The 26,770-nt window shown below is 32.0% G+C and overlaps 1 protein-coding gene across 1 annotated transcript; it reads right to left on the reverse strand.

The window, feature by feature from the left end:
* Nucleotides 1-16: 16 nt before the first annotated feature.
* Nucleotides 17-26,770, reverse strand: TSP66E_3 (Tetraspanin). Its single transcript, XM_051211148.1, has 10 exons — nt 23,184-26,770; nt 22,452-23,140; nt 17,829-17,985; nt 17,193-17,296; nt 11,183-11,257; nt 8,744-8,860; nt 7,339-7,405; nt 5,600-5,685; nt 2,956-3,039; nt 17-857 (listed from the first exon to the last, which is right to left on the reverse strand). The coding sequence occupies exons 2-10, from the start codon at nt 22,503-22,505 to the stop codon at nt 789-791; spliced, it is 813 nt and encodes a 270-aa protein (XP_051071185.1). The 5' UTR covers nt 22,506-23,140; nt 23,184-26,770; the 3' UTR covers nt 17-788.

The raw sequence follows: 26,770 nt of genomic DNA on the forward strand, positions 1-26,770 counted from the left end.
TAAAAAAATATGGTTAATAATCAATAAGAACATGGATGGGGTATAAACATGAGGTATATTTAATGGGTGAATATGTTAGCAGAATGATAAGCATATATATATATATATATATATATATACTACATGTACATAGAGCATATGAAAAAATATGCACGATAGTACTTGCATATTATTAAGCCATGTGCAGTATTTATTGGTTAGGCGCTAATATAATTTGAATAATATAGAATTAATGTTTATATTGATATGTATATAATGAGAAAGCAAGTAGAATAACACATGTCAGGTGACTAATAATAAATGTCTGCATAACAATAAAATGAAGTTAGATAAGAGGTTTTTTCTAGTGACTTTTTCTAAATTAAACGTTATTCGCTTTTAAAATGTTTATTTGTAACACTTTCAAGATGGGTTAAGCGTCTTAAATAAGAAGAAAAGACGAGCGAAATTGAATTTTACAGGATACCTTTTCTAAACTGTTCAGTTTTTACAGTTTTCTTTTGTTTTGTTTTTGTTTTTCCTAAATCGAAACTTTTCCTTGGCGCTAATTTAACTCTGGATGTGTGTTTAACCGATCAGTGCGAAGTACACTGATGACAAAAATGTGTAACCACAATCAAATATTTATAAATTGACAGTTTCGCATTTTATAATTTATATGATGATCCTAGGTATTTGTATATAATACGTTAAATAAATAGGGTATATGTGCTAAAGATAAATTCAACTGGGATATTAGGTGAGACAGAGATATAAAGCGAATAAAATGGTGAAATTGTTTGTTTTCTCTACAACAATTGCATTTTCTCCCTTGAATATCGTGTCAGCAGGTAGATAGAGATAACCGCGAATGTAAACTATGGAATGAAAGGAAACAAAAAGAAAATATAGCAATCATCAAGTAAGACGGTTGATAAATGAAAAATGAATTTATAGTTATTTGTGTGGTGGTGTTTTATGTTCGTCATATGTTGCTTTTTGTAGGTTAGACTGCTCGATAGGTTTCGATTTTAATTAATTCATCCATTAATTTATCAGTTAAAATAGCTATCTATAAGCTTAAATCTAATGATCCTATTATAGTTTGACTGACTTCTGTCAAGAGACATTTGTTCACCATATTTTATAACAGATCATCACAAATAAATAATAAACGTACAGCTTTGGTAGCTATAAATTGATCTTGTCTTTTAAACTAGTGAAAAAAATGAAGTCATCATTCTACTTTGGAGCAAAATCCTGGAGATCTTGAACAACATCATTTTAGAAAATGATTTTTTCTAGTCAAACCATTAATTTCTAGGAAACATTGACTAATACCTTTAATCTTACTGTAGACCATTTTTACTTCCATTAACAGCTCCAAAAGTAATCAGGACTGTACTCTACTGCCTTGACTTAAATCTCAACTATTTCTTCGGGGATGTAGCAACTTATTCTCCCTGTTGATTCATCATAACAATGCTGTGGTGGCAATTAAGCAAACCTGTTAATCAGTGCTTAATTTCATAAATTAATGACCTATGAAGTAGGAATCATGCAGCTATTTACTTTTTAAATCAATCTTAATCATATTGATTTGGTAAAAAAATGTTTGTACACAGGCACGCAGTTTTATCACATGAACCAACTTATTTTCTGTTCTGTTTCTTAATATCTTTTCAGTAGCTCATTGCATCAGTAAGTCACCTGGCTACAACCAGATCAAACGGTTAGTCACGTATTATTTTTCCCCGTTATAACATCTAGAACTGAAAGGACTCAAAATACGAGTTAACACGTGAATAATTAATTTAACAGTCACTTCTTATCAGTATAAGGATGTAGAGATTGTTGAGTTTTTATCGAGTTCATGAATCAATCAATTTTAGACAACCATTTAAAACCTGGAAGCACTGGATGGCCGTTTCGTCACAGCATGGGATTCCTCGCGCGCGAACGTTTAACCTCTAGACCACTGATCCCGCATCCAACGGTGTCAATGTCTAACGTCAATTAATCCACAGTACTGAGTGACCATTCTGAGTGTTGGATCGTGGATATACAATACCGAAGAGTCTCATACTAGGACGAAACGGCCTTCCAGGTTTTTAATAGTGGTCTAACATTGGTCGATTCATGATTTTAATCACTCCTCACTTTTGAGTAGTCCAGTTACATTTATTTCTCCGGTTATTTTGGATTCGAGTGTGGGACTTATTGTTTGGCATAATTACAGAAAACGTACTCGGTGATACTGTCAGTTATGGAATACTTTGATAATGTTAAACAAGCAATATACTAAACTTTTTATTCAACTAATTACTACGAATAATGAAACGAATCCATTCTATTTCAAGGCTTCTAATCAGTTGCAAACAGCTTGAAGTTACAAAGAACAATGTAATTAGAAACAACGGTATGATCCATTTTAGTTGGTCAACTTCATCGAATCTGCAAGTCACAAAGATCAACATTGAATACAAGATTCAGTACTGCAGTAAATTAAAAGTATCACATAATATACGTCAAAAATAAGATAAACAACTGGCAATGTAAATTGGAGTTAATTACCTATAATTATTGTCTAGTCTTTGATAATATTTTATCATAATTATCGGTAGTTAACTCCAATTTACATTCCCAGTTGTTTATTTTATTTTTGACGTATATTATGTGATACTTTTAATTTACTGCAGTACTGAATCTTGTATTCAATGTTGATCTTTGTGACTTGCAGATTCGTTTCAGATATCAGTATGAAGTTGACCAACTAAAATGGATCATACCGTTGTTTCTAATTACATTGTTCTTTGTAACTTCAAGCTGTTTGCAACTGATTAGAAGCCTTGAAATAGAATGGATTCGTTTCATTATTCGTAGTGTTTTGGCCTTGGTTAAATTAATGAAGGCACCATGTTGTATATAGTTCCTATGAATTAGATGCTGAATTAAAAAATAAGTTAATTAACTAACCGTAAGTAATAACAGACCAATCAAGATATAAAGAATAATTCGATAGCTTGGTTGTGCCGCTGACCATAGAAACTCGAAACAACCCTGAAAAGGGTGAACAAAAATAGAAAATGAAAGGAGTGAATGAGAAAATTATATTAAATTGTAAAATGATCCAAATATAAGTTCTTTTGCCCACTCGCTTGAACTATATTTCCGTTTATAACAAATGTGAATCATAACTGAGTGTATAAATCAATATAGATGAAAGAACTTTTGAATGTATAAACAAGTGACTGAAAATAAAATGCTTAAAATAATTAGACCACATGACACTGAAGAGTGACATGAGGCGAAATAAGCACCTTTTGACGACTAAGAATAAAATATACTTAAACATTACAATAACAACTTTGCCGACTTCTGTCTTATGTTCAGTGACTGTATATAGTTTTTGTCACGAAGTGATATAACCCGAAAAACCAGTACAGACTTGACAACACTGGATACATGTGTCAAGCCTGTCCAGCGCTCCTGCATGGGGTAGAGGACGTGGGTTCCAGGCTTCGTGACAAACACAATATCTTTAAAGAGCAAATTAGTGACCGAATGTTCAGTCCACATTTCAAATTTAAACCAATGATTGGTATGAATCAAATGTAATTTCAGCTGTACTTTCTGTTTTTTTTGTAATCAGAAGGGTAAAGTATAACAATCTATACTTCCGGACTAATGGCATTTGGGTTGGACTTTACAAACTACTTCTGATTTTCTCTCGTAAAACGTTGATACTTTTGGATTCTATTAATCAATGGTGAGGTATATCTCCTACAATGTTTAGCTCCTAACTCGTATTAAATCGGATCTATTTTACTTAAATTCGTTGCGTTAACTGCAGCACTGTTCTATAGATCTATCAAAAGTTAAGTCTTATACAAATAGTCCAATTGTTCATAATTTTGATAGTGTTAGACCAAACAGGTGTAATCCAAACCGTTCCTGATATTACTTTACTCTGTATACCTGGATAATTCCACTCTTGAAAATAACAAAAATTAGTAGGACACTACAGGGCTTTGTAGAAAGTTTGTGATTTGTTTAAAAGCATCTAGTAATCTTGAAGCTAAGTTTAAACGCTGACTCATGATGAGTATAATATCTTTTAAAATCAGACAGAACTGAAAGTCGAGTTTGACCTGATTTAGTACTTCTCTATGATCCATTTTATTTATCCTCCTTGGGATTGAATTCATTACCACCGAGTTTCAACTTGGAACATAAATCTCAAAGAAGGCCAGTAATTAGTGGTAAAAAATAGTTGTTATTTACCATAGCCATACAGATAAAATTAACATATCTTACTTAGCATAACTTTTGGACCTCCATATAGGTAGAATCATTGATTTCATTCTCTTGCGGTGGTTTTCAAACTATTCTTCTACTTACAAGTAACGAATGTAGTCTTTTCTTATGTAAAGTCCGTAACTTAAGCGTGGCAATAAAACTTCACTTCAGTTATCCGGTATGTTTTAAAGCCAAGGATAATGGTAATACTGAAGGATGAAACAGAACATGACATGCCAAGTACCATCCGTAAAAAAGTTTACAACAAGCGTATTCTCGGATGTTTATTGGAGTATTCTGCTTAACCGTTATATAATTTAAAGCCTATAAATTCTCATATTTAGTTATTGAAAACTAAGATGCTATCTTAGTGAACAATGTTTAAATAGATACTATAACCAGTGTTCTGATTTTATCGAATAGAACTGCGAGATATTTGTCTAACATTTTTCAGACAATAAATAATGGCAGGGTAGTTACATACTGGAATATAGATAATCGAACTCCTTAACTTTAGTTGAAAAATAAAGCATAATCATTGATAATAATATGAGGAATAGGCTTGAATGAATATAAAGAATTGTATTCTAAACAAATTTACATTTTATCATTAATAGCATTTTTCAGGTCAATATTTGATCTAACGACCTGTGCTGTTGACAAAATTCGTTTCATCAGTTAAGGATTCACCAACAGGCATTATCTATATAAACCAAATACTTGAGTTTACCAACTGTTATACCCATGAGATCTTTTTCGTTTGATAGTTCAATTAAGTAGAGAAAACATGTTTATATCTCGCTGTAAATATGGTATTATTGTTGACGTTTAGCACTTTCAAAACCAATTAGTGTTCTTAGCAGTTATTCTGGAAGTTACTAAATGTCTCAAAGTTATTTTTATCCCTCATTTATTATCAGATATCATTCTTTATTATCACATTCATAGACCAATAGTCGTGAAGTATGAACTAACATATCATTATTAGATAGATATTGGTTTTCACGATATTCATTGTAAAAAAAACAGTTCATTAGTGAAAACACATGATTCCTTCGAATGTTCTTTTCAGTATCTCCGATATACAACAACAGCTGTGGAGCTAATTTTCTGTTATATTAAGTCGATTAGCTTAACATCTAATAAACACTTTTTATTTTTTATTTTATCTTGCTACGTTAAGGGTTGGTGCCAAGATATGTGTATCTATGGTGGTCATGTTATATACACAATGAAGTTCTAGGATAAAAAGTGGCCTTTTTGAAAAATATTAGTGCTTATTAATTTTCTTTTATGTGAAAAGGTAAAGATTAAAACTCACAGTGTCTTTATAACTATTCTGTGTTGTTGGACGTTCCCAGCATTCTTTGTCTTTTATATCTTTACAACAAGAGGCTGGAATCTTATCTAAAAAAAAATAGAGTTTAAGTAATTAAATTAATTAATTAATTAATTAATTGATTGATTGATTGATAAAGTTCGATATTAATACTTGATTTTACTACCGACTAGTAAACTCCTCAGTAATATGTGTGTTAACAATTTTTTGAATCTCTGTTTATTAATGCTACTCAATCATTTGTATTCCTCAAGCATACATTCATTCGTAAAGTATTAGACTACTCAGAGCACTCTTCGAATTCCGAATAGTCTTAAATGTACATTTTGATAATCCATCAGTTATCCGAATGAATCTGTTCAAAGTTCATTAAGTTAAGATTAATTTCAACTTATCTATTTCTAGTTGTAAAGTAGTTTATTTCTTTATAACTTAACAGTATTTTAGAATACTGATTCTATGTTAGAAAATACATAAAAAAGAAACAGACCACATGATTGTTTCCTCATCATATTTAATAACTTACCATGTATAAGGTTGATTCAGTTATTAGAGGTATTTCAATTATTTTAAGGATATGTGTTGATGATTTTGTTTAGAAAGACAACGAAAGCTTCACAACTATTTAACTCAAAGAACATAAAACCTTCAAAATGACATAAAATATAAATTACAGTTTTCTGGGCAACTCTGTGGTATCACTTTCTTAAAGTTACCCTTGAGATTAATTCCAAATTACTCCACTTGGTGAAGACAGCCTTAATTAAAGTTACATTTCGTGATAAACTTCACGTATAACACCCTAAAATTATTCAAATAGATAAAATTCAATGTCGTTAGATGACGAAAGACTACCGACTCATATTACGCTTTGCTACAGTTTGGGTTTACAATCAGATTAATATTAGATAGAGCATTTTTAACAGTATTCTTTGAATTAGTTGTTAGATCTATATTTAAAACCACCTACATACATTATCGATGAGGACCTTATATTGACGATTATAAGAGCATGAACGTAATTTCTGATCCAAAAATGTATCAGATTGCAGAGATGTGAGGACGGACCACGGGTGAACTCGAGAAAGCTGTAAGAGGCTCAGAAGGAGCCGAAGATATCCATCCAATCACCTTTCGGAAGAATGTTCTAGAATCCCTATGTGTAGCTTCCCGATTGGACAATGCTAATAACTTCCTGTATATGGATTGGAGGACTGTAACGATGATTTCGTTCTTACTAAAAACTATAAATACCTGACAATTTTGTACTATAATTGACACTGTCTGGAACAATATTTCTTTTACTAGTCTTCTGTCTTCTCATTGAGACTTGGAAGGGTTCTGGCGTTCTAGTCCTCAAGTTATACGCGGTATATCAAGGAAACAACCATCTAGATATAACAAGAGAAGACTCATTAAAATACTTTCAGTTCTGAACAGGATTGAAGACAATATGGATCAATTGTTTAGTTCCACTTTATACTGAATGTATCATGTGGTCCTACAAGGGATATTAATGACGCAGCAAAATCCAACGAAATATAAATATTTATAGATAAATCAATCTGACACTGTTCTCGGTAATATAAAACAGTCTTCGTATGATTTAATTAAAGAAGGGAAATAATAAGTCATATTTCAAATAATCTATAAATATGAACATATAAAAACGTTACTTTCCAGTAAATCTTTGAATGATTAGAACAAGGAATCGCACTTACAATTTTGTCGTTTGAATGATTCATTATCTTGGAAGTCACGATAGTCAAAAGAACCACAGCATTTATGCTTGATTTGAATAAAAATAGATAAGTGTTTAATTAATCAGCTAAATAATGATGATAAAAATATTTTCTGAAATTTAACTAAATATCATCTATGGGATATCTGCTGATTTTTAAAATATCCTTGTGGAAGCTTACACTTCAATCATACTAGTCATAATTTCATAGCTGACATTGCTTTAGTAACCAACAAACACTTATGTGAGTTTCTAGAAACTTAAGTTTTATTTCAATTTAACTAAGTACACTCGTTTTCTTTAAAATTGTCAAAATTAGTGGTTTTGCTGAACAACTGAACAAATAACAGTGTATGTGACCTACTCCCACCTGTGATTCAAGTATGCCTAGTTGACAGTGTTCAGTGAACACTTGAAAAAGTACGTGAATACAGAAAAATCCCATAAATAAGGATTTATTTCATCAAACAACTGTTATAGTTAAGCTTGCACACATTACTCGATAAAAAATCACTTATTTAGGAAATGTAAAAAGTAATAAGCTTTTTACTCAGCTATTTATGGTTTGATATTTGCATCACTATATATGAATTATATATATAATGTTACTGATTACTTAATCGATATAACTAGGACCATAAGTCAACCGTTTTACCACTTAATAATTATTTACATGTATCTGTCACCCTACTTTTAGAAAATGGTGATAAATTGCCGAGTCTATAATCTCTTTTTCCTTTAAAAAAATGTAAAAACAAATACCGCTTACTTATAATTTCTTATAACTTTAATTACTTCAATGTTCAAGTACCCTTTCTTTAATCTAAGTTATAACAGCTTACTTATTGATACATAACCTTTATTTTCATCAGTGATTCTCCATGGACTATTCAATATGTAATTTTCGATCATTTAAATTTTTATCGTATCTTTATGTTAGAAACAATAGCCTTTATTTCAATTAATAAGACATAATTAAGTCAAAAGTGAATTGTTCTGTATTCATGATTTTGTATTTTATGAGGTGAACTTGATTTTAGTGTGGCGTTACGTTAAGTCTTAGTATTAAAATTAGCTGTTAATAGATGACTTGTATTCATCGGAACAAAAGAATTAGTGAAAAGTGTATTTGTGCAAGTTTTGAGACATTTTATCTATCGTCCAGCTTTCTCAGCATGTAGAACATAACATAGAAAGTTGATCGAAAACTCTAAATGCGATTTTCCTATTTCTTGTTCAGTAAGCAAACATACATTTATAAGGCTGTTAGTTTAATGAACTTAGTCAACAGTAAATCTAAATAGGATACTTATTTTTTATTTCCATACACATAAGCAGTGGAAATAACGCATATAAATGTCTAAAATCAAAGCCATGGATCTTACCTTTCGTTGAATTTCATTAACAAATACAGTAAAACCGGTGTTTGGTGGAAAATTATTGTCCATATGATAATCACTAGTAATTGATCTTCTATAACTTATACCCAGCTCATCACGGAACTGGAATTTAAATACATAATATAAATAAACTCAATGAAATATGACATGTATAAACAAGAGATAAACTACAACAACCGAAATAAATGGGAATTATTCATAGGTTATTTTATTATGGACGTTTAAACAATATGTCTAACATGAGTAAATGAGATGTTTGGATTGGCTAACGTAATGAAAACGAAATTTGAGAGTTTTACATTTAGGAATATTTGGAGGACTAATAATAGTCAATAAAGTGAGATTTAATATAAGGGCATATTCGCGATCTGTACAAGATCATACCAAGGACCTTTAAATGTTATTCGGAACATATTATTCATCTACTGAGTTGAAACTCAATGGTCCTCATTTTGTTTTTTGGTAAACTGTCATCATCCTATGTTGTCAGAGCCATTTCGTTTCAGTTCCGATCAGGCTGACTTCAAGTATCATAATTTTGTTAGATCTGAATGACATTCATCCTAAAGCTAGTTAGTATTGAGAAATTGTTATTCAAATAATGCTGGTTCTTGAATGAACACACCTCCCAATGATCCAAATGCTCCCAATTACTTACTTGAAGATGGGATACATAGGAATAAGTAATGTAATTCCGGGTATTGTCATTCAATATGATTATGGGGTGATTTCAACCAATAAACACATTTTCTTGTAAAGTAGTCCTGATTGTTCAGTACTGTCTGTGGTTTTAAAAGCCAAATTAGTTACTTCTGTGTAGTACTACTTATATAATATTATACAATTAAATTCAGAATTTCTAAATAAAAACACTCCTCTTCTTTTTGTTTAACTGCACTTACTAAGTTGATGAGATTTATTACACGTTATTAATAACAAATCTTATATACATTGCTCTATACAGAGAAATTTGCCCTTTAAATTATCAGAAACCATGATATTTATTGTGTACCAGTTACGTAACTTTTTCACCGAAATGCTAGATGCATTAGGAATTAAACTAAGTGTGAAGGAATAGATAAATCAATGTGGCTTTCTTAAGTTTGTCTATAGACCTTATAGGTTTGAAACCATGATTTATTTCCAGCATTGTGACCATCTTTGATCACACCATTAAAATCCATAAGAACGGAAACAAAGGAAAGCTTTAAATGGCAAATAACCGAAGTATTTGCAATAGTGAGTAAGAAAGTTGTTGACTTGACAATGAACTCGCTAACTTTGTCAACAAACGACAAGAAAACTCTGACGAAGTGATCAATGGTACAGTTTGTGTATTACTAATGAAATGCATTATAGGGATAGGGATAAATTGAGCCTGAAACTGATAAATTACCAGGTCTAATAATTTAAAAGCTATAGTACCAGTGAGGTTCTCATTTTTTACATTGACCAATGACAGAAGCTCACAAAAAATCACATTTGAAAAATGAGCAAACATTGCATGTACCATAGATCATTATCGTCTAGATATTCCTTATGAACGACAACGGACTGAGTGTTTCGCATTCTTGCATCCTTTGGTGGTAGCTCCTTTCTTCGAAATTTCTTAATGGCAATTCTGGTACACTGGTACAACTGGAGTAAATCTGAATGACTGTTTTTCTCTTGTATTTCAAAAAGATGCCTGTTAATACAACCACTTAATCAATTACATGTGCTTAGTGAATAATTTAAGAAACTTGACAATTTGTTTCATAATGATCTTTACAGTGTAGATGCATGAAATGTGTTGTGAGTAATTACTCATAGAAATCTAATAGACATAAATGGTATACAGTCATAATCTTTATTGATTAATTTCCTCCTTCGTAATATTTGCTTGGAAGTTAAAAATAAAGAATACTAAAACATAATCAACCTAAACGATTGTTATAAATAAATAATATATTTGTAATATCCCAGTGAGTAGAAAAATGAGATTTTCTGACGTTTCGTGACTTAGTGCAAGTCACTTCTTCCGAGAATAAATCCAAGTTTAAACAGTACTATTTAAACTATTTAAACAATCTACCCAATGCTCAATTTATTCGAAATTATCAAATCAAACCTTGGTAATGATACATATAAACGATTTTTAGTTTTAACGATTTTTATGTAACCGTATATTAGGTTAAACAAATACGCGGTACTTGCAATTGCTCGAAGCTGGTTATTGGGTGAGTAAAGTACTATTACATATTAAGAATTAGGCTTTTTCAGTGTTTCTTTCCAAATACGTCTATTGTCATAATTAAAATATTAGACTTTCCTGTCTTCGAAAAAAAATAACTAGTTTAACAAAACCAAATAATACTAAAGCATGCAATCATAGGAGTTTACTATTTTATTTAGTATAATTCATTATAAAAAGAATCAACCCACCCAGTGTTTACGTGTTCCAAATACAATAGTGAACACAAGCAGCGCCAAAAATATGACTAGAAGAAATGCTGCATACTGAAATAAATGTTATATGAAACAACAGAAGTATCAAAGAAATATAAAACAAGTTAGTTTATCTCCATAATATTTCTGATGGTTCAGAAATGGTTTAGTTAAGCGATGAGAATAGGAAGTCAATATAAATCAATATGTGTTCAAATTGAGTTATTTGTTCATTTTAGGCTTTGTACAGTAGACATTCCAGCATCAAGCTGGATAGCACCATCATTTCAGAGTTACTCCTATTCAAAAATTCACTGACGAAGATATCTGATTTAGTATAAAAACATGTAAAATAAAATTAAGAATTAAAAAACCATCCAGTTTGAACAGATATTACATGAGCTGTAAGCAGCAGTTTATCTATCAATTTTAAAATGGTCCATCTTTCTTTTTCGTCAATGTTAATTATTTTCTGTAAACTGTTGAACTAAATGAGTCATTTAAAAGAAAACCCAGTATGCTACAGGTTTCAATCTCTACCGATTAAACATTTCCAAACGTGTGTACATTGCACAACATACCAAAAAGGAATGATCGACTTAGTATAGTTATGCTGCCTCATTTTAAATTAGAATAACACAGAGATTGAGGGAATGACATTACCGATACCAATATTATTAGAGAACTAGAAAGAATAACGAATATGGTAATAAGAAATAAAAGGTTATATTGTATGGAATAATAATAAATATATTTAGAAAAATTTAAAGTATATGAGTAGTGAATTGATTTATACTACTGTTATTGTTGAGGGATAGACGAATAACTAGTATATTTGATATATTCTATGTAAGATAATAGCAACACATGTGTTTGGATAAAGCCAGAATGACAATTTAGGTAGAATAATATGAAGTCATTACATTACGTGGTTTCTCATTATCTGCTTATAACTTTATTTCTATCAAAAGGTGACATTGAGAAATGCAATGATAAGAAGTTATCTGATAAGTCTTGCTAATTGAACGCTATATTCGGTCCCTAAGCTATTCTCGTAGCCTCCAAGCTAGAACTACACAGTGACCTGAACACGAGAGAAAAGGCGCAAAATATGCGAGAAGCACTTTACTCCAAAGGTTCGTTCTAATACATAAAATATAGGGTTTTTATAATATATTTTAGACGTCCCTGGGTTTCCCGAAAATTCTGGAATGTTACTGAACATAGGAGAAATATAGTAATCAGCTAATCAGAAACTCTACATGTTACTTTTCGCTTTCTTGATGTTTCTGGCTAAACTTCAAGTGAACGCTGATTGGACAAAATGCTTCTTAGTGTTTCCTGAGCCTTTCTTGTCTTGTGAGAGAAGTTTTCTAGATCACCTCAACATTATCGACATTGATGACGGAGGAAATTAGAATGATAAAAGTTAGCAATCATAACTATGTCTGTGAATAAACAGGTGTGAGGTTATTTGGAAACGGAATTAAGGAGACATAGGAGGTTGACGTAGTTATTATATGGAGTCCGGAAACAGATAAAATGGATCGTACGACAATTATAGATGTAAAGAGTTTACATAAGTTTCAGACCACTTGAAAGTAAATATAGAAAATATAAAGCGATGAGGTAAGCGCGAGAACCATAGAAATTATATATCATTGTCAGTACCAGTAAAGTACTCAATTGTCGTTGAACCGATTGAAAGAATAAGTAGACTTTCAACTTGAAGACCAAAAACTTTGAAAAGATAGAATATTTTCCAAGCAATCCGTAATACTGCCAATCATTATTGAACAAACGGCTGAATACATCTCGTCACTTAACATCAACTTCCTTGACTATGAGAAAGCATTTGACAGCGTGATTATGGGAACCTTATGGGACCTTTTTCGACACTATGGAATACCTGAGGACTACACTGTAAAGTCATGCATGAAGACCGGTATCATGCAAAGTTGCATACTTTCGCCCTTTAATCTTATGGTTGGGTCTTGAAGACCTCCATATTTCAAGGAAAACAGAATAGATTTGACAGCTTGAATACAGCTGAACAACATGAACTTCGCAGATGAGTTAACCTTTCTATCACATACATAGTAACAAATGCAGGCAAAGACACCCAGTATAGCAGCAGCTTCTGCAGTAATAGGTCTCAACATTCACAAAGAAAAAGAAAGATCCTGAAATACAACTTAGCGAACATCAAGCTCTGAAAGCCTTTACGTACCTGGACAGTATCACTTAAGGATCCGATTCAGATGTAAAGGCAAGAATTGGCACAGCAAGAGCAATGTTAATGCAATTAAAGAATACCCTAAACTCCAAATCAAACCTTTCAAAAATAACGTTAGAACAGTTCAGATATATGGCGCTGAAAGTTAGAGAACTACCACTAACATGACCAAAACAATACAGGTTTTCATAAACAACTATCTACCAAAGAAAGCTTATATTCATCAGTCGGAGACCATCAACAATAATCTACTGTGGCAGACCAGCTGCCGGTCGAGGAGAAAATTAAAAAGACAAGAGTTGGATAAGAAATAATTTATAAAAACCATCAAATCGCACCATGGGGTAAACTCAAATTTGGAATCTTCGAGACAAAAGGGAGAGGTAGGCCAAGAAACATATAACACCGCGAAGTGGATGTGGATATTAAGATCATGAATAGAGCAATTGGATATAAGAGAACAAGATAGGGTCGGTTGGAGATTCTTGGTCGACTGTGTATGGCCTGATAGAGGCAAAAGGCCTAAAAAGATCTAAAAAAACGCTATACTAATGACGAAAGTTTCATTTTACTATTTATTAATTCATTTGCTACTCCTCAATGAGTAAAAACAAAAAAATGAAATTTTTGACTTTTCACGACTTAGTTTGGATTAACATAAGTTTAAATAGTACAAAGGAATAAGGCGGAATATTTACTTAAGTCAAAATAGAACTCGTAGTCAGAAACCCTAATTTTCACTCGTTGTGATATCACAGATATATCATTAATTTATAGCCAACAATCTACCCAATGTTCAGTTTATTTTAAATTATCAATTCAAACCTTGGTAATGCTACTTCTTACTAAATTTATTTGTTCAAGCGGACTGAAATCAGTTAGTCATTGATTACGTTGATGTAGTTCAATTGCCCTTTGAATTTTGTTATTGTAATATACTTTTGCTTGTTTATCAACATGTTTACTTTTGATTAATTAACACCTCTATAGGTTAAGGTCAGTTCATCTTAGTTGAATTAAACTATTCTGCAATTCTATGTTGTAATGATAAAAGGTTATCATTTCATAGGTCTGTATTTCTGTTCTAATAATCAACAAGTTATCTTTAAAATTAATCTACCCTGAAAAAATAAAATAAAGGTTATTAAAATAAAGAATATTGTGTACAAACTAATTCAATATCAGTAGTTTGTAATAATTAAGTGAAATCAATCGAACCATAACGATACTCAATTATGAGTGAAATGAAAAATTTATATCAGCCAAAAATTCCCTACATTACTGCTTTTTGAGTGACGTCTAAATCTTGTAATTCTATTCTTAACCAAACTGTTAGAGTCAACATTATAATAAACTTTAACTAATGACAATTTTAAGAATAAATAATCTGTTGGCACAGCAACGCTATTTTATTCAGTTATGAGTTTCATATAGTTATATTTCATGGGTTGAAGTGGACAGCATCTTATTTCATGTGTAATTTTTAAATTGATGAATTTAGTCACATTTATTTTATTCAATTAAATAGTTAGTAACAAAGAAATACACGCCATAAGTTTACAGGTGATCATCAACTTATATTCCTGGGTTACTGATGGAGATAATTCCTAAACGGTCTTAGTTTACGCAACACTTTCGAAACTAAACTACACTCAACGAATATCAATGTTGAAATTTTCGATATCTTGAAAAACTGTGATGGGATGCACAGCAAAATTTAAGATCAATTTATACTATACATATAACCATTAGTGAAACGGAACACTGTCTAGAAAGTAGAATAAAGTTTAGCAGTGTGGACCAGGAGAAAAAGGAAGTGAAACAGATGGATGCATGATTGTTATTTCTAATCTGCAAAGGTTATCTATTTTCTTCATGCTTTATGATTTACGTGATAATCTTGATGGCAAATTTATTAAATGTTTGATAGTAAAGTGTTTAAATATTTGCAGACAGTGTATCTTATTCAGCTCTTTTTACATCTGGATTTCTTTTTGCTACATTTCTTCGCAATTTGTGGTAGAATAAAAACGTTAGAAGGAAAAGTAAGTGGTACATGAAAGGGAGGAAACAGAAAATAGAACAAGTCAGATGAAATAACAAGGAAGAAATAATAATACACTATAATTTAAAGAAGGAAAGAGGAGGGTGAACAAATCAGCTAAGGTGGGTAAGTGAAAGCTAGATGTTTTTTAATTAGTAACTGAATATCACCCAATGAGTTAAAAAAGTGATCTGAACTGTGATTTAGCTGACAGACTTACATTGAATCAAAACTAAAGTTACACAGAAGTAAAGTTGCTCGAGTTTATCTGATTCTTAATTGAGGATATGAGCGTCTGACTAACGTATTATTCTTATTATGTAACCATCAGTTGTGTGATTATCACACACTTTTTCATTTTAGTCGAAATTACGGTTGATAAATCACGAGTTTCTGTTTACAAACGTCCAACTAATGTTATTCAAGAAAGAGAATTCCAACCAGTTTGATTTTTGAAAACCCACCTGTTTATGACAAGGCCGTTTGGACATTATGATTATCCGACAGTAATAGAGAATCAATTACAAATGCATAACTAAGACAGTTAATCAAGAGAGCTGAATGATAGACATGGACCTAACCAACTGCTACATTGGATTTGTATAAGATATAAAGAATTAGAAGAAAGCTTACAATTACAGTTACAACATAATCTTTTATGAAACAGTTGTTTATTCAATGTTCTTATGAAACGCTTGAATTGGTAATAGTTGACTTAATGAGTCGATTTAAGCTAGACCAAGATTGAAAAGCTGGAAGCTTTGGGTGACCGTTCCGTTCTAGTATGGGACTCCTCAGCAGTGAACATCCACGATCGCACACGTGGCAGTCGAACCCATCACCTTCTATCTCACATGCCAACGCTTAACACCTGCACCACTGAGTCGGCATCCAACCATCTTAATGTCTAACTTCAACCAATCCACTATATTGCACGACCGTTCATCATTGTCTTCAGTAACTGCCTCATAACAGACACGGTCGAGCTCCACTGGTCACGGCTTCTCACTAGAACTCCGGGAAATACCTCTTGAAGCCAGTCACTAGTGTGCACATGATGATTATTATCGCATTCGTGCGCGAGACCGAAGATCCTGGGTTCGAGTCCCATATTAGGGGTTGTGGATGCGCACTATTGAGTAGTCCCATTCTAGATTCAAAAAGCAGTGTGGTGCTTCCAGGTTTCCCATGGTGGTCTAGTTTTAATCGACTCATGAATTCAAATATTAAATTATTACAATCTCCACAAAACCTCCATTCTGATTACTTGTATTCAGATTCATAAATGTTGGCCTAAAATTAAGTTTCAGAAATGAATCAATTTCAGATTTTTCTAACATAATAGAAAGCATTTTGATAGTGGCTAATGGAAGAGTTTGTATGTACATTACATCCCGTTTATGATGAGCTCGAATTTACTTACATGTGCCCATTAACTTTACTTCCTCAAGATTATTGAGCTGATTTGGTGAGTTGAGTTTAAAAACATGTTAGCTCAGTCATATTAAACAAACCAACGGAATAAGATGACTGTTATGTCATTTAATTTATTTTAATCGGGAACACCATCTTCACTCTCATGTCGTGTTTTAGTTTACTTCATGAAAATACTTTGTAATTTAAATAACTTCCATGGTTCATTGCCATATAGTTAATCAAATACAACTTAAAACAAAAAGTATTCCACTTTTAGAACAATTTGAAAGTAGTTGCTACTAATAACTTACTAATCCAAGTAAGATTTTACTCTTGCAGCATACTCCACATATTCCACAGAGCGACAATACGCAAATGAAGAGACCGAACAAGAAAATTGCCAAACCATAAGAAGCTGGTTATAATAATTAAGGAAATAACATAGGAAAAGAAGCCGTTAACGTGTTTAAATATTTAAGCATCAATAAAATGTCTGACATTTCATCTTATATAACATACCAAAAAGTGTCATATTCATCACCGACAATTAGCAAGAATCTGTTTAACAACCCAACTCTATGTGGGAATTACAGTATCAGTAAACTTATGTTTTAGAAATCAATATCGATTTGTAGTAAATCCTTTCTTCAGTCATACCTTGGAAAGCTTTGGAAGTGATAAAAGTCAATTGCTCCAAAGTCGCTTATTTATATAAAGAAATCATCATTTTGTATTCACTGAATACGATCAGAGAGAGAGGTTGGGGATATTACTAACTGGGTCTAAAGCTCAATATCTGTGAAATTGTACACACCCACATATCAATGGAGGTCTGAAATGTATACTATTAATTATTTTTCGAATAAAATGTAACTGATTTGCTATTTGAAGTATTACTTCGACCCGTGCTGTTTTAAAATAAAACTTCTGGAATAGAAAATACTTACCAAATAACGTTATTCTTTCTTCTACTAATTTTTGAGCAGCTTCACGTGCATTCTCATCATCTATCTCTTCGATAATCGTAGGAGTAATTCGTTCAACCAAAAGTTTTTCATTCCATCGTATTAAAGCACCAAAAACCACAAGTCCTAAACCAATAATCTATTAAAAATCCATAAGAAAGTGTCTCAACAGTTGAAGTAAAATTTAAACTTAGAACTCGAAAACGTAACAGAGAATACTGAATGACAATATTGGTTATAGGAAGATTGATCGTTACGCTAATTAACAAAAATAACTCCATCGCAGTAAAGATTAGAAACTTATAAATAGATTTTTACCTTAATAATATTTTACTGTATGTATCTATACATTTCCTATGAGTAATGTCTCTCTCAAGTACGATGTAGTTTAAGCAGAAGTGTAGCTCTAACCAAAATCTCCAGTTCATTAACAAGATACCATTATCACATAGTCAAAGTTTATTTTTAACTAAAAAAATCATTTTAGTTCAGCTCAACAAAACGATAAGAAGACTATTCTTAGAGAAGCACCAACACTTATGTACATAAATAAAATACATGAGCGCAGTTTTCTACTACATAACAGCCTACCGTTTGTAACATACAAACTATTTTAAATTTTGGCATAGAGCAGATGGAATGTGGCTAGATGTAGAATCCGGGATGCGTGTTTCCTTTCATTTAGGACTCGTCAGCCAGTGTGCCTGGATCCTAGGGTTAGTGTTCACTACAAGAATCAAACCCAGGACCGTTCACTTTAAACATTATCGCGTTGCCCACTTAGCTACTGAGTTCACATAACCACTCACTAATGCAACAAATATGAGTATTAATTAAATTTGAAATGGATTGGATTATTTCATTGTTGATATTTTTAACTGAAAGTTAATCAGTTTTTGGCCAGTCAGAAATATTAACAACAAGATAATCCAATCCATTTCAAATTTAATTATTCTAAACTTATTCCGATAGCCATCTTATGAATTATATTAATATGCAGACTGTCTAACTTGAACCTTAAAATAACATATAATTAGCAAGTTTTTGCTTTACCTTACTGTGGTGTAAAAACAATAGTTGATGGACTTAGTTTTGCAATTAAAAGATTAGATATTTATTTATGTTAATAAACAACAATCAGTAATTGTATAACTTGCTTTTCAAATCAGGTAATCATGATCATTTTTCTAAAAGAAAAACACCTGGGAAACTATGTAAATGTTTAATAGATAGGAATGTTTTGTTGTTTTTATGTCAGCAAAAAACAGAACAAAATATACCAGTAAACAGTAACACATTGGAAAACAAATTGCTGTTTTTTTTAAAAAAATATTTAGTGATCTGTTTATCTCATGTACAGAGGAATAGAATAATGTTTTGGCAAGAATACCACAGTTATTTTCCTAAATAATTACGCTTCAACTAAGTATGGGAATTTCATTAGGAACTGAACTGGGTATCTCTTAAAATATCCCAAAAATGTTTTTTTTCTTCAGGTGGATATCTTTTTAAAAAAAAATAAAACCAATTCAACTTCTAAGCTTTATTAGTGACCGTGGGTATAGAGGAACTTCAGATATTAAGACAAAAGTCTGGTATAGGAGTGAAGTATTTTTAAATAAATGCAAATCTCTTACTTCGAAAACAATCTTTTTTGTTTGACTGTAGATTAGCACTGATAAAGATTTTCAAAATATCGTGAAATATATATCTGGTTCCCTCTGGTTTCCAATCACTACCTACTGAATATACGTTCTGGATAAAAGTTATCCATAAATTGAAGAAGTTACCTAAGTAAATCTTCTTTGCTTTTAAGATACTTCCACTTAGTACTAAGATCAATTAAATCTCAGGAGTATAAGTCACACTTTTGACTACTCGTTAGTTATGTCTTATTAGTGAGATTCCAATTTAAAACAAATTGCTTCAAACGTCAAGCGGTTATCTATCATGCCAGTGAGTAGTGAAAGATCACTTGTTTAGTGAATATTAATCACATGCCGTGGATAAAATAATATCGATATGATTTCGACAAACGAAAAAATTGTACAAGGACCCTATATGCTACAACAGATCAATTAACTCATCCATGAATATCAATAATGGGGAAGTATAAACTTTTACGATTCATGATATTTAGTTACTGACTTATTTTATAACTAGTGTGATGGAGTCAATCGGATATCGGAAATTGTTGCTTAAATGAATCTCGAACTCAAGAAATTGTATTCATAATTTAATTTCAACGATATATTTGATTGATCAATTAATAATTATATAATTCATACAGTAATATGGTCAAGTACATCATACATATCGTTGTGGATTAGTGGTTACAAATAAACACCACATGACTAGTGGATAATGTAGTTCACTTCATCGAATGAATACAAACTGGACAGATCCATTCAGGATCATCAGTCTTAAAAAAGTCAAGTGTATTTACCCTTCGACGATTTTGAGGTATAAGAACTCGCCTACCTCAAATGTTAAAGAATTATTACTTTCGCTACTACTCAAATTAATAAGGACTTCAAAATATAATTACTAAATCAACGGTGACATAAGTGTTATACGGGTAGTTTTCGTAGTTTTTTTAGCATCTTAGTTACCCTACTATGTTAAACCTCACAGTCAAAGTTTTTAGCTACTTCTCATTTAATTCTTTTTCACTCCACTTATAGTTAGTAGTATATTTGGAGAATTATTGTTTTTGCTTATGTTGAAATCAAGATGTACACATGAGCAAAAAATCTAAGTACTTGTAACAGTATGATGAAAACTTCTCAACCTAATCTATCTCTGTATTTAGAGAGATCTCCAATAAAAAATAAATGAAATAGTTTCGATTACTAATCAAAAACAAGTTTTTATTGCTGAATTTTACCTTCAGTATTAAGCTAGATAAATAAAAAACAAACATTCAATTCACTCTTCTTACCACTCTTAATGAAGTAAAAATAGGCCTTAATCGTTCGATTACTCAGAGAGTTAATTGTTAGCCTGCAAGTCATTCGTTTAAACTCAGAGAATACCCAAGTACTTTATCAGTTTTATTAGTCGTCTTAAATTACACTGAAAGCCACAATTCCTACATATTGTGACACCCTTTCATACCAATCACTATGATACAGAACCAAATAGCCTTTATATTACATTGTTTAAAGTTTAATAGTATCCTAATACTCATATCATTCAAGTGTATTTAGGTTTGTTTAAAACATATGCGCTAACGAATCTTTCGGCTTTTATACCTTGGAAGAACGACAACTTACGATGAACGAAAATAAATTCTCAAATATTCTAAGATTTACAATGTCAGACAAATCAATAATGCAAATATAATCGGACAGTATAGTTGCGTAGCTTCGAATGAACCCAAATACAAATGTGGCTACATCACAGCTGCTGGTAGTTCAAATCAGATATCAAAAAGCCTTAGTATTAAAACCGGAGTCCACTATCAGTAGTGATATTTGTGTTAGTTTTGAATTTGTACAAAGGTGTTTTTCTTGTTATCCAATCAGAAATGTCATTGTAACATCCTTTGTAAACTTAGAAAAACCTTTTCATTTACATGATTGGACAACTTAAGGTGCTTTTGGCCGAACTTACAGGTAAGAAAAAATATCGGCTTGCTGCACATTTCTAGTCATTAATTAAAATAGAAGGGAAGCTCTACTTATCAGCTTTAGTCATCTAATGATGAATGTGGGACCGGGTACAAATATGTATCAGCTAGTCTTATTGAACTTCACACTAAAACAAATTCAATCAGATAAATAAATAAAGGGGCTGAATTCATATGATTAATCAAGAAATCGAAAAGAACAAGTGAAAATGGACGAATTCAGTAATGCTTAACGATAAAACAAAATGAATATGTTCTCCTGGATTACAAGTAGTGTATTAAATCAGTTTATCCATCACAAGAAAAATATAGTTACTTCAAAAATGTTCTCTTGAATGCAATTTTCTGGCCTAGCTAATTATTTTACTTATAATTATCGTGTTCATGATGTACTGAACTGTTCTTAATAGTGGAATTGTACAATGCTGAAATCCAGTTTGCACGATTTACCAATAATCATACAGAGTTAAAATATACTATCAGCATCAAATAGATGGCCGTGTTTGAAGGCTTAACTAGAATTTTGCTTCATTAGGTTAATCATATACAGGGGCAAATATTTGAAAATCATGATCATACTGACAACTATGCTTTGCGTTTTATGATTGTATGCTGATATTGGAATAATCTTAGCACAGAAAGCCGTTGTCCACCTCATGAAGACTGGACGATTAAACTCTAATTTAAAGCATAGGGACAAAGTCCTCAACATTTGATAAGCCAGTTTGTCTGGTAATTTCAATTCAGGTTGAAAAGTTAGTCCTAGTTAGTTACCACTCTATACTTTTAAACATTAATTAAATGGTTTCAATTAAGACCTATTAAACCAACTTTTCATCAGATTGTGATGATTAGAAAACTCAACTAACTATAGTTACTTATGAACGTTATTCAGTAATTTTACGTTGACAGAATAAAATGAGATATTAATTAAACAACACATGTAAATCAACAGTTCAAAAAAGGAAGCATACCACAAGTGGGATGTTGAACAGTACTAAAATTGTACTCGAGATTACTTTACACATCCTGACAAACTACAAAGTACTTCAAACAAATCCGACCGCTACTTTCTGTATAGCCTGACGAAATAATGGTGTTTTGAAAAGTGATTTCCGTTATGTTCTCGTCATGAACACAACATCCGTGAATCCAGTTTCTCGAGCCAATCAGAAAAAGAAGGGTGACAAGACTTATGATTTGCTACACAAAATCTAGATGGGCAGTTTACAGATTGGCCAAATATGATTGACCAATTGGACAACTACATTCATATTGATTCGTAATTTGCATGTGATAGACTTTCGTGTGATGGATTTATCATTCTGTTGTTTTACGGATGATACAATTAAGTGGGAATGAGTGACTGTAATGATTATTACTGTCATTACTTTTATAACAGATTAGGAACGAAAGTTAGTACATGATAATAAGCACATGATAGTAGATATGATATTAACAAAAAGACCAGAAATTAAGTTACAGTAACTTTCGAAATCGCTAGTCCTTTTGTAGGATTAGTTAGATAATGGGACACTTAGAAGTTTATGTACTAAATCGGAGCCCCATTCAGGGTGAAGGCCTACATTCAGCCGGAGAATAAGATCATACGTTATGCTTCTACAATAAAATATCCTTGTCGCTTTGTATGAAGGGCGATTTCCTGGCACGGGGGTTATATGCGAAGTTTGGCTAGACAAACATACCTTATGTATTTGTCTTCTGATGAAAGGGAATTATACGCAGCTTATATTTGTCTTGAAATCTGTTCCTATCCCTCAGTCATTTGAATTTAGGGCGACAGCTTGTAAAGAAACGATATTGGCCTAGGTTTTCTTTCAGCCACAATCACCATCTTCCCATTGATTTTGCGCTTAGTTTAACGGTGATATCCAATTCTACACTTAGTTTTAAGGGGTAAATTAGTAATGCACTGATGGTGTTTTAGAATACAATTAAATATCCTTTCATAATTCCATACTTGTGTACAAGGTTGGTCCTATTGTCATATTAATCAATAGCGTTAATTTGTGTAACTTTGGACGTTTAGTTAAGCTCTTAGGGATTGTGCAATTTATGTTTTTCTTGTCTTCGAGTGTGTTGGTTGTGAGAACATTGCAGACAGTCCTTTTACCCTTTGGACACCAAACTGTTGTTTATTTTTGTTAATTTCTAAAGTGTACTTGGGAAAAAGTATCTCACAAACCTTTATATTTCGACGTCTGATTTCAAGCTTTTAATGACAGTTTGCTTAACAGTGACTTTGGTTCGGTAATAAATACGAAATAATCATTTGCTTTTAGAGTCCTATCTGATTAATGTGCCTCTATGCATGAAGTGCTACCATTGATTGGATTCTGTCAAATGGGTTTAGAATATAGTTACTAAGATAAGTAATTCGAATATACGATTGGCTGTATCTAATTTTGAGTAGTTATGGGCAATCAGCTAAGTGATATTCAACTAAGTCACACATTCTATATGCGAATATCTTCAAAAACTATCAAGTGCAGTTTAACAAAATATATCATCGTCAGATGCTATTTATAATCAATTTGTGTAGTAACTTCGTATAAATAATAACTGAAAGAAGCACTTTTATTCATAATGACAACTACGCTTTCAGTTTTACGATTGTATGCTGAGATTGGAATAATCTTAACAAATCATTCATTAAGCTTTCTGTATAACTTTTTTAAAACGTGATGGCGGAAAGGTTTTCCACTCAGTTTTAGCCGAGTGCTTTTGTTTATTGACTGACAGTGGTGCCTGTTATGCATATAGGCTCTTCATTTACTTGCTTTTTACATTACTTACTTAATTACGCCTGTTACTCTTAATGGAGCATAGGCCGCCGACCAGCATTCCCTAACCCACTCTGTCCTGGGCCTTCTTTTCTAGTTCCATCCAATTCTTGTTCATTTTTCTCATGTCTATCTCCATTTCTCGGCGTAATGTGTTCTTTGGTCGTCCTCTTTCCCTTTGGCCTTGAAGATTCCATGTGAGGGCTTGTCTTGTGACGCAGTTGGGTGCTCTCCTCAATGTGTGTCCTATCCACTTCCAGCGCTTCTTCCTAATTTCTTCCTCCGTTGGGATCTGGTTTGTTCTTTCCCACAACTGGTTGTTGTATACGTTACGTGAATTGTCTCAAACGACCTTGTACAACTCGTTGGGAATCTGGTGTCCAGTGAAATGTATCTGTACCAGGGAAAAGACACATATATGTTAAGTTTCAGAATTAACTACTTCTATGAATTCCATGTTCATCTTGCTGTGCTAATAAGGTATGGCAACTTGGACCGATGCATATATGTGCCTGGTCCTACGTTGTAGCTGACTGACTGACTGAATGTTAAGTTTCTGTTGAATTAAAGCAGTTTCCTTAAGGATGTTTGCGAATGAATGGTAAGTATGCCTTATCAACATAGAAGAAACGGTCACTAATTTAGGGTTATACCCGCTAACTGTGGTACATAGCCTGTATTTTGTAGCTCTTCCTTACTTGAAATAACGACTTTACTCATTTCAGTTTTTATGAAACTTATAGAAATTATGTTTTTAAATAATTACAGCTTGTCTGCTTATTTATTTTTCTGAGTTTTTCTTTATTCAATAACGATTACAATTGTGATTCTAATCATGCAGCATGCAAAACATGAATTGCTTTCCAGCTTTTGATAATATGGTTTTTTGTTTTCCTCATTTTTAGACCAGTTCCTGCTATCTTGTTTCATCTATTAATAAAAGAACTTTATTTTCTATGACCTGTAGCAGTACTGATTATAATTAATTTTAGGAAACTGTCTGAAAGTATTCAGCCTGTCGTTTACATATTTTATTTTAATGTAATGTTTGTTGTTCAAACCGACGTCTTTCAGAACTTCGTCTTTTAGGTTTATAATGCTTGTAGACTCACCTATGAAAAATCTTTCATATTCCTTTTAAAGTAGACACTTGATTGGACAGTATTTTCCAATAGTACTCCTTGTGATCTAGCAAATTTATTATCAAAATGAGGAAGGCGTAGTTTCATAAGCGTTGCTTATACTAAACTTAAATTCTTTCCGATCCCTTTGATACACTAAACAGGTGAAGGATGAATTCCCAAGTTACACGATGTTCCAAGATAGTTTAGTAAACCGAATGTTAGCCTAGCCAGTCTATAATAAACAGCTGAGTTATTTACTCAGCTAAGGCCACCTATCCACGCGTTCACCGTATAAATCATTCTGACTAACTAAAAAATATTGTCATGTAGGGGACAAACAGATTGCTTTTTTGGGTTTTATTGGGTCTTGTGTGGTCGGGTCTTAGTAATGAGAAAGCTGTTATCTAATCTCTCGCTTGTTTGATCATCGAACCGTTCACATACATTACCAGTAAAACAGGTGACCTATTTGCCAACTGACATACAGACCAATGAGCAACAACTAAGACTTTATTGCTTATTGGTCCTCCAACTCATAAACCAGTGGTCAACCAAAAGATAAATGTAAAGAGTAAATCACCTCTTTATTATGCTCAATTAAATCATGACTGACAACTCACACAACAATATACTGGATATGTTTGACTACACAGTAACACAATTAAGGAATCATAATGTATCTCTTAGCTTAGACATAAGTGATACAACACAAGATTGATATGGAAATAGTCAACTAATGATAAACCTGGGATAATGATTTATGGATAAAATGAAAGTTTAGAAATCAGAGGATATAGAAATGCAACAAGACAATTATTTACCAGTTATATAATAACATAAATAGTAAACATGCTCATAATAGTCTCAACAGTTATGCATCCGCACTACCCGTCCCATTATATCGTATTCACTACCTATTAGTATCATTCATTCGATAAATAAGGCTTTCTATGAAGCCTGTTTTATACTTCTAGATGACTACCGTAGTCAATTGTTGAGATTTCTCGCTAGTAATTAAATTATATTCTATAAAAGTTCTATCAACTTGTTATGGGTTTGTTAAAAACAGCAAAACCAATTTTTCTCAGACAATATTTCAAATTCAGTTTAGTTGACAGATCCAGCCCATCTCCATAATCAACGAGGATTGAAGTGTCATTTATAAAGACAGATTAATGATTAACAACACTTTATTAAATTTGATTCGATAAAATGTGACAGGATAGATGACTTTCTTAAAATATTTTCAACCAAATTTAATTTAGATGAATTTGTTGTCACAAACATTTATGAAAAGTGTGCGAATAACATACATACGTCGAAACACAGTATATTAAATCAACTGTTCGTTCCCATCAGTAACTC

The sequence above is a fragment of the Schistosoma haematobium genome, chromosome ZW (genome assembly GCF_000699445.3).
Source record: "Schistosoma haematobium chromosome ZW, whole genome shotgun sequence".
NCBI lineage: Eukaryota > Metazoa > Platyhelminthes > Trematoda > Strigeidida > Schistosomatidae > Schistosoma > Schistosoma haematobium.